This window comes from Anopheles bellator, chromosome 2, assembly GCF_943735745.2.
Source record: "Anopheles bellator chromosome 2, idAnoBellAS_SP24_06.2, whole genome shotgun sequence".
Taxonomy (NCBI): Eukaryota; Metazoa; Arthropoda; class Insecta; order Diptera; family Culicidae; genus Anopheles; species Anopheles bellator.
Window position 1 is genome coordinate 24,024,553 of NC_071286.1, and position 9,943 is coordinate 24,034,495.

Genomic DNA, 9,943 nt, shown 5'->3' on the forward strand with positions numbered 1-9,943 from the left:
ACTTCGGCTGCAGAATTACTAACGACCGAAGTTTGCGGGTCGGTTTTACATAATAAATACACACTCTCTATCTCTCTCTGTGCCTTTCTCGCTCTCACTCTGTTTGTGCCATGTTTGTGTCGTCCCGCACAAAAGTGACCTAAATATCGGTTATTTTATTTAAATATGTCCCTGTCATAGGAGAGTCGTAGCAGGGACAGCGATTATCCAGCCATTGGTGCCATTATGGCGTACAGCACGAGAGCACGAGAACGAAGTTGAACGGCTCGGAGAGATAATGTCCCGAAGTGGCTCATGTAGGAATGCTAATAACTTTACCGTAACATGAATCGTGGTCTGCTTAATAGAGCGTGACAGAAAGATCGTCATTAAAACGGTAACAGATAGGCTGTTGATGTAGTGAAGTTACTCGCTTCCAGTGTAATAAACACTTCCAAAATAGAACAGGACATTTGTGGTTCCCCAACTCGGATGTAAAATTAAACTCTTCTCCAAATGCCCTATACGTACAGCAGTGGCCCTACGAGGTGCCTCGGGCAACGATAGCTCCTTATCGATCCGATCCGCTTCGTGGTGTGCCACGTACATTACACAAATAATGCCCGACCACCCTTTGAGGGTTGCATTTTAAAGCATGAATTAATAATTGTACCGATCAATCCCGGGTCCGGGCGGCCCGGAGCTGCACTCGCCCGTTATCCACCCATGTGAATCGAAAACGGTGTAGCCCTTCGAAACGCCGTAAGGACCCCGAGAATGGGTTAAACCATCTCCGCTGCCTGTTTGCGTCACTTAATTTACAAAGCTATCCCTGGCTGGCAGCTGGCAGACACCAGCAGCAGCCCAGACTCCCAGCACAAAGGAAAGCCAACCGGCCAACGGAAGCCGCAGGCATTTAGGGAGAATTCATTAATTACAAGCGCACGAAAATTAAAGAAGGGCTGGGCGGCTGAGCGTTTTTGGTCGCTTTTGATCGCCCGCAGGTTAAGCGCTGCATATTTTATGTGCGGCGCGATGAGTCGGTAATGCCGTGGCTCTTAAGCGTTTCTAGCGTTTAGAGATGGTGAAATAAAAAGGACGTATAGGGAGGGGGCGGCGGCAACCAAGGATCTGGTCGTGCACCCAAGGTGGTGTTTATTTATTCAAAACCGAATGGGTGCCAGTGATCGGCTATCGAAGCGTATCTGTTTGAGGAGCTCCGACCAAAAAGTGTGCACATCGGGGTCAGCAGAACGGTGGTCTTTACGAGGAGTTGCTGTTGGCGAGGAAGATTCATTGAGGAGATTCAATCACCACATACGTTGGCTTTACGCTACGTTACTCTCTCGAGTGTGGTCTGATGGCAGCAGCGTCGAGCATAGCTTTTAATTAATTGACGTTCCGGTCGTGGTTTACATTCAACCCACTGTGGAACTATGCACTTTGGGCTCCGATTCCTACCGGATCCAAAGTGTTACTTACCGCATCGGGTGCAGCAATTAGAGAAATGGTCAACTAGAGTATCAGTGTCTGCGAATACCCTCGTGGCTGAGCCACGGAAACATGTTTTGCATGGCCTTTCTCCGGTTCCACAGCACAGTCGCTTCAAGGTCTTGAAAGCCGGGCAAGGAGAACAAAACTTTGGAACCTACGGAGGCACTCAATCAGGCCGAGAAAAAGGAATAAGCTGAGAAAAAAATAAAAAAAGGGGTATAAAACGGATGGGGTTCGGAACCCGCTTTTCCAAGCCACCCACCACTGACACCAATTCGTCCGCTTTGAGTGGCCAACATCTTTGCCAACGGAAAATCAATAACCTTCTGCTACGCGAATTCGAATTCCGTAATGCACACCCGAACGGTGGGGATTCAATCCTTCCGCCGGTTGGCTGGTGGATTCGTGAAGTCACGGTACGGTGAGCAGAACAGGTCCCTTACGGCGACGACTTCAGGACGTCATGAACATTTGTTTTTATTCGTTGTTTGCTCGCGCGAGCCATAAACGAATCTTTCGACGGAGTCTTCGTCGAATTGTCTGCCCAAAGCCGTGAACCGCGTGAAACGGCGCGCCCCTAGAACGTAAACAGAAGGGCGGCCGCCAAACGTCAGACGTTCAGCGCCGCACGGTGACGGCGATTGGTACCAAACAAAGCGCACTGTCGCGCGTTGCCATGGGCAACGGAAAACAACAAACAACCCGTGCCGACACTTCCCGTGCCCAAATCTCCTTCCGGAGACAGTTTCAGTGGCCAACGAAGAGTTGGTAGTGCGCCCGTTTTTGGTGATTTTTTTATCGCTCGCCACTAATTAAAAGTAAACAGTGCGCGGTCACCCGGCGCTCGGTGTGACATAACCTCGAAAGCGTGCTTGCGTGTGTCGTGTGAGGTGGTGAAGGCGAACCACAGCCAGATGGACGACTATATGCCCTCGCGGTACCAGCCGCTGGGGCGCATCGGCGAAGGCGTCCACGGGGTCGTCGTGAAGGCGCGCGATCTGCAGGCGGACGACAAGATTGTGGCCATCAAGAAGCTGTCGCTGCGGACCAAGTTCGGGGTGGTATCGCTGAACACGGTCCGGGAGATCCGCGCCTTGCAGCACTGTCGGTGTGATAACGTGAGTTACCGTCGGCCGCCACCGGCTCTGGGTTGACGTTCCGTGTTTGTTGACATTTCGGTAGGTGCTGGAGCTGCTTGACATGTACCCGGATCTGGCCGGCATCTCGCTGGTGTTCGAGTATATGCCCCACACGCTGCACAGCAAGCTGCGGGACGAGGAGAACCCGCTGTCCCGGGCCAGTGTCCGCCGGTACACGGCGATGTTGCTGCGGGGCCTGGCGTACCTGCACCGACTGCGGCTGATGCACCGGGACGTGAAGCCGGCCAATCTGCTGATCGACCGGCACGACGTGCTGAAGATAGCCGACTTCGGCCTGGCCCGTATCTACGCGGACGGGCAGCCGGACAAGCTGTACTCACCGCAGGTCGCCACCCGCTGGTACCGGGCACCGGAGATCCTGTGGGGCTGCCAGCGGTACGGGCCGCCCGTCGATCTGTGGGCCAGCGGGGCCGTGTTCGCCGAGATGCTGCGCGGTGTGCCGCTGTTTGCCGGCGCCACCGACATCGAGCAGCTCGCCCTGGTCGTGCGGACACTCGGTACGCCCAATCTGAAGGACTGGCCCGAGGTGCGAAGCCTGCCGGATTATAACAAAATCCGCTTTCCGAACGCGCGCGGCGAACGCTGGGAGGACATCTTCCCGAGCTGCACGACCCGCGACGAGCTCGGGCTGGTCGACGGGCTGGTGCGGTATAATCCCGCCAAGCGGTTGACGGCTGACGAGGTAAGGGTTTGGAGTGACTGTCGAGCCCCCTTTTTTCCCGGTCACGGCCCGGTAGCACCACCGCAGCACCTCCTTAATCCTGGCCCATCTACCGACTTCCTTCTTTCCGAGCGAAGGCGAAGGAGTCGCCGGGTTTCGTCGATCCGTCGATCCTCTCGCTTTGTGTGCTCGCTTGTCGTTTTCCATTATCGCAATGTCCATTCAAACCCCCAGCGCTTCCGGCGCACGTGCCTTGCCGGGCCGGCGGACGATAATGCCACCATTGCTCTAGGCTACGGTACCCGCTTTCGGTACCTTTTCACGTTTTTATACGCTAACGCTTCTCCTCCACCGTCGTCTAGGCCCTACTGCATCCGTACTTCGGCGAGGCGGGCGGTGAGTGAAAATTAATTCGCAACAGGCACCGCCACAGGTCCGTAGCCGGAAGGGGAACCACACCGCCGCAAGCGGTGGATCAGCATACTTCCGGCAGCCTATCAACGTAACACAAACATCGTCGTCCAGGCGCGGTGGGGAGGCGATGGCCTGTGACCTGTGACACCGGAGACGCCGCAGTCTGCGACGACGGCGACGACGACGACGAACCGAGTGAAGCAGATACGAGCGAACCGTGCACTCATCTCGGGCCAGCAGAGCATACACCATTAAATGGCAATGAACTTTCTGGCACTACTCAGTGCCCACCACCGCCCCATTTCACCGGGAGGTGTTACATCGTTGCAGTGCCGTGACGGCCCAGTTGACGACAACTACCGGCCGGACCGATGCAGACGGTGGAGGCGAAAGGAGAGGGTCGGCGCACACTTCAAAGTAGTACGGCGCCACCCGGAGTGCCAACCCATTTGCAGCTGAACCATTTCGACACGTGACCGGCAAAGAGGTACGTGTGCATGTGCAACGGGAACCGCGGACAGCGTCCGCTTGCCGGGGCTCCTTGCCGTGTGCTGTTTTCTTATTAATTTAAACGCTCATCCGAAGGCAGGAAGTCACCCGCCCACGGGCAGATAATGTGGGTTAAGGGATATAAATGGCCCACAGAAAACGATTTCTAGCGCCGGCGGTTTGATACGGACAGGAGCCAAAATCCAGTTTCTAATATTTATGGAACGTCCGGTGAGCTGACGCAGCATATCGTTCGTAGAATCCTTGCGATGAATATTGAATCACTTTTTCAGAATTGAATAAAATTTTGAGTAACCCGACGAAGACCCGTACTAAGATCCACTCAGTTCGAACCTTGACAGTGCATATCAACTGGCCGTTTAGTTGATGCTCAATGCGGATGTCCGTTCGAGTGAAAAAACGAATATTAGTAACTATCTTTGGCTGGTCGGTAGATGAAAGAATTGATGATCGTGGGAGAATCCCACCGCTGGTAGAATCTTATAGTGAACTCTGGTCATTTGAATCTGAAGCATAATGACTATCCTGGAGTAGTGAAATGATGAACTATGATGAGTATGACTGATGAACAATTTCAGAAGTTGTTGGATGCAAACCCAACTCAAACACAACAGCAATTGGCAGAAACACTTAATGTGTATCGAACGGCATTGCTCCATCGTTTAAAAGCCATGCTAAAGATTCGGAAGCTCCAAATATGGGTGCCACACAAAATGAGCGAAAAGCAAATGGAGCATTGCAAAACCATTTGTGAAATGTTTCTTCAACGCCACAAAAGGAATACGGTTTTGCTGAGCGGATGGGCAAACTGGCAAAGGAAACACGATTTATTTCGAAAAAATGCATGCGAAAAAAATTGTGCTCTGTGCGAGAGGTGGGACCTGGTTGATATAGTGTATCGTGAGCTACTAAAACCGTGTCAAACGGTGAATACAGATCGCTTAAAATCAGATCGCGCAAAAAATTAAGTAGTTAAATGCATTGATGGAAAACCGATCGGCATGGACCCGAAGATGCGGTAAAAGGAAAACTTATGGGCCTCAATAATCGAGAATGGTCTTCGAATTCAACTTATACACCTGGTACATTAAGTTATTAAATACACCGTGAACTAATTAATCAATGGTGTTGCCTGAAAAAGCCAACGGTGGTTTGCGCTCCCTTTGGGCACTAACAATCAATTCAAACACCTCTGGCTAGCTAAGGATTAGCTTCCCCGAGTGTCTGAGTGAAAATTTTCGATGCGATTTAGAAAAGATCAACACAGAACGATTAATTCTCCAGAAAATGCCTTGCGGTGAACGTAACAAATCCTCTTTTCTGTATTTAAAGTAGCCTCGATGGCAACAAAATAGAACAAAGTGTACACGAGCTGCTAGCTGGGCTTTGTCAAATGAAGCTGTTTCATTTCCGACCGATGACGGAAACGAACGATTAAGCTTTCTTTACTAATTGAATTATCTTCATTTTAAATCCCGAAGTGGTCGGCACCACCGGAAGGTGGGTGGCCCAAGTGCTCCATTATTGAACCCTTTCGTGCAGCAGCAGCAGCAGCAAAGTGATTCGGTGGGCCTCGGCCGGCCGGCCATTAATCGTTCGGCTTCGGAGTGAAAGTGATCTAATTATGCTGATCCGGCGTCGCGGCGGCATCGCCGTAAATGTCACGAGCGCACCCGCAACGTGGAGCCATCGGAAGTCGGAGGCAAAATTAAATATGATTCCACTTTGGGCGCCGCCGCCGACGACGACGACGACCGGTGGGCGCGCACCGGTCGTGATTTTCCGCGTCGTTACTCGAACTTTTCGCGTTAACTTCCCGGCAAGTGGCTGGCAGATTAATTGATTCAACAAATTATATCACCCCGAAATACGCCCCGTGGCCTGGCCGGAAGTTTGCAGTTTGCCGTTAAGCGGTGTTTGCATGCACACCATGCCCGCCTGCTTTCGATTGTTTTCTGACAGTTTTGTTCACCGAACTCAATTACGGCACCGACGAAGGGACACTAGTTGAGTCATCTTCTTTCTTTTTTTGCGAATTGCGCACATTACGCCTTTTTTACTTCGTTGCCGAGAGCGGTTGGTCAGTTGTCAGGGGCTTCGCGTGGAAAAAAAGAAGAATGCTGTCACTTTGACATTTGCTTCATTTTCATAACGCTATTTTGGATCCCCCATTTTTTCCGGCTGATCCCAGTATGCTTTGAAATTCTAATCCTTCGCGACACGATAGCGGAGTTTGGGGAGTTTGCCATTGTTGGCCTTTGGGTTGCAAAGTTTCGTCCGGGATTTCGGCCTTCCTTTTTTCCCGCTTCCAGGTAATTCCAAGTAAATCACCACCGACTGATGATAAAAAGTTGAAATATTAATCATGCTTTGTGTGCGCACGCGGGCCCGTCGAAAGGGTCTTGGGCGCATTTTTTCCCTAGCTTTCTTTAGACGCCTTCGACAGTGTCCTTTTTGGGCCAGGCCTACCGTCGGGACCTGAGAAGGAAACCATGGCGCTTCGCGTTCGATTTCTTCTCTGTGCCTACGGTGTGCCCTGGGCACGTGTGCCAGCCGACCCAGCCCAAATAAACGCGTCAACCGGTTGGCGGCCTGTCGGGGCATAAACATTAAATATTTAACCACAAAATGGCGCCGTTTAGCGCCATTCTTCGGCGTCGCTAACGGTCCGTTCGCTGGCCAACCTGTCCGACTGCATTCCGGCCCTTTCTTTTCGCTCCTTTTGCAGGCCCCGTTCGGGGTGGACTTCACGGCGTAAGTAGACAGCCTTAAGCCTCCATCCCACATCCCGACCCCGGGGCACGGAGCTCGTTACACGAAGCCACATTTCGCGGGCCCAAAAGTGTCGTTCGGTGGCAAACTCGGAGATGGTTTCGGCGAATTCCTCGGTCGGTCACGCTGCTTCGCTCGCTACTCGCCGCTGATGGCAATTCGGTTCCGGTGGCGATGGACCTCGCCTCGGTACTTACTCCTTTCGCTGCGGTCACCATCGATTTCCGTCGAGCCCGCGGAGGCTGTGGGGACCTTTATGGCAGGCAGATACGGCACAACTGCGCCGTTTTACGATTTTTATTGTTCGCAAACACGTTTTGTTTGGCCGGGAAAAGAAGGGGAATAAAATGTGGTTCGCCCGATGCTGATGGCCAGATGGAGACGCTATAAAACGTGGCGGTCGCTGTGGGTTGCGTTTTTACTTTCCGTTTCTTTTTCTGTTGTAAGCCGCAACCTCCGGTTCGTAAGGCTCCGCGACCCAGATCGGTGCCGGAAGGTCGGAAGATCGGTTTTGAAAATTCTTTTCGCTCGACCAACCGGCCGCTGGAAATGATTCCATTTGATTGAGATACGATAATCGTGACACCGATTGGCACCGGACCGGATTCCCGTGCGCTCGACCGTGACTGTGGATCGGCTTTCGCCGGAAGGGATTTTTTTTTCGCTGCCAATGGATCTTTCTGGTCGGCCCTGAAAACTTCACACGATTTGCCGTTCTTGTTTTCCCCAACTAGGGCGAAGGCCGTAGAAACCGTCCCTTCCGGTTCCTCGGTACAATGGCTGCACGGGTCTCCGATTTGATCAGGTTTTTGGTGCCCGCGACCGGTCCCTGGTTAGGTTTTTCCTTTTTTCCTCGCCCAATCCGATTTCGGGGCTCGGAGTTCGCCGTGGGACCTTTCGTTGCGGAATCGAGTTAGGACATCGGGTCCCGCTCGAAGCCGCGCACTGATTGACTTTCAACAACAACAGAATGGCCCCGGTAAAAACCGAACGAACACCGGCACCGGATGATAACGCCACCCGGACACGCCATTAAAGGACAGATGTTATTCCTTCTCCAACCCCCGGCGGCTCGAGCCGGGGGACATCGTAACGGGCAGAGGGATCCCGTGGGCGTTAGCCCGAATTCTTTACCGCACCGAAGGGCCTACCACTACCGCTACCGGCATATCCTTCGCTCGGAAGGAAAAGAGACGGCACGATCGGGGCAGCGACATTCCGTGGTAATTCAATCAGCACTTCAACCCTGACAGGCTGTGATTTTTATACGGCCCGACTTATCCCCGGCAACCGGCCGAATGCAAAGCGAACTATCGGCCTCGAACTGTGGGCCTCGTGGAGATGGAAAACAAAACAAAGAGGCAGGAACCAATAAAGCAACGATCATCACATTTCATGGCGAGGTCCGTGATGGCGACAGATAACCTCGCCATCGACCAAATCCCGTCGATTTAGCAGTTCGACAAAGTTTTCACGGGTGGCCGAATGGGTTGCCGATTTTTCGGGTCAGCGGGAAGAGGGTTTCGAGTTTTTTTTGTCCCTCCGGTGCGCGACAGGGCAGGACTTCCCATATTAGTTTCAGTGTTTTCAACATGGACACGGCTTCTTGAGCCGGACATTGTTCGTCCTCTTTTTGCTTGTTATTTTACAAGCTTGAACCGCAGCGGAACCGCAAATACTATTTTATTCTTCTATTCGCAAAATTTCTTACAAATACTATTTTATTAGTATTGACCGGATTACGACAAACACAAATTGTTTGTGACCAATTACAAACTCATGAACATAACCATTACTTTGACTTCAAGGGTCCTTCGGCTTTAGCTGTCGACATTACTGAGCCGTTCAGTTATAGTTTTCAGAAAAACACATGCCTTTTGTTCCAATTAGCTTGCCAACCTCACCATTGTTTCGTCACACTCCGATAATGAAGTGACAATACATAGGCTGCGTTGTATTTACATGCATCGTCGTTATGGTCACGAGGACACGGTGCGTGAAAGGCCGTTCACAGGAAAACTGGTTGTATTTAATTCTCGTAATTCCTTCCCGGGTCCATCGGGCCACTGTGGGCTTATTTCATAATTATGTTTCGCAGGGCTGACAATGTAATTTTCAAGAGATTACGCTCGAATATGGAAAACCGATTATCGGGTTCAGTTATAGGTTAATCTTATTTAGTTGGCCGTTCGTAAAGAATCTCATTAAAACAGTCAATCAGTCGCTCCAAACTTCGCTTGTCGCATTTTCACACGTGTCGCTTATGGGATTGGTACATTCTACCCTTAGCGACGTCGACTGGCCAGGAAAGATTTACAGGACATCCACAAGCATAACTCATCGCAAAATGTTGTTATTAAATCCCACCAGCAGCAGCTGATGGCGAAAACTAGAGCGCATAAACTGGCCATTTAAAATTTAATCGATTTACACTTAGCGGAGCAAACCAAGGCCGGTTCTGGGCACGTTCAAGCCTCGAATTTGCGCACCGGAGGCTGGATAAAAATTACAAATGTGGCCAATATTTCACGGTGGAGCATTGCCGCCGGTTAGCTTCGCACGAATCTTAAGACAGAAGCAAGATTTGCTGCGTCCACATTTAATAACTGTGAAACGTTGTTTATTGAGACCGGTTCCACCGACGCGGCACCACGCCCTATTCGGTGTGGCTCACATTCGCGTACGATTGCGCCGAAAACAAAACGGAAACAAAAGTTAGGCCCGGCAACCGGCCCCACCTTCCCCAACAAACCCGAGGCTTTGGTGGGCTTTCCCTTTTTATTCTCGTCCAACGACTCGCACATCCTTCACGCGGGGGGCGCACGGAGTTCCGGAGTTACGAGAGTTAGTGCGTAAGCACTGCGTAATGAGGTACCGAAATGTACTTCTCACACACAGCGGGGCAGTAAACTCGAATGTTTTCGGGTGGGCCACATCATCCCGGGGGGTTTAC

At 51.6% G+C, this 9,943-nt stretch overlaps 1 protein-coding gene across 1 annotated transcript; it reads left to right on the top strand.

The window, feature by feature from the left end:
* The first annotated feature begins 2,387 nt into the window (after nucleotides 1-2,387).
* Nucleotides 2,388-3,698, top strand: LOC131207225 (cyclin-dependent kinase 20). The gene is made up of 3 exons (XM_058199835.1): nucleotides 2,388-2,591; nucleotides 2,656-3,315; nucleotides 3,657-3,698. The coding sequence occupies exons 1-3, from the start codon at nucleotides 2,388-2,390 to the stop codon at nucleotides 3,696-3,698; spliced, it is 906 nt and encodes a 301-aa protein (XP_058055818.1).
* The last annotated feature ends 6,245 nt before the right edge of the window (nucleotides 3,699-9,943 follow it).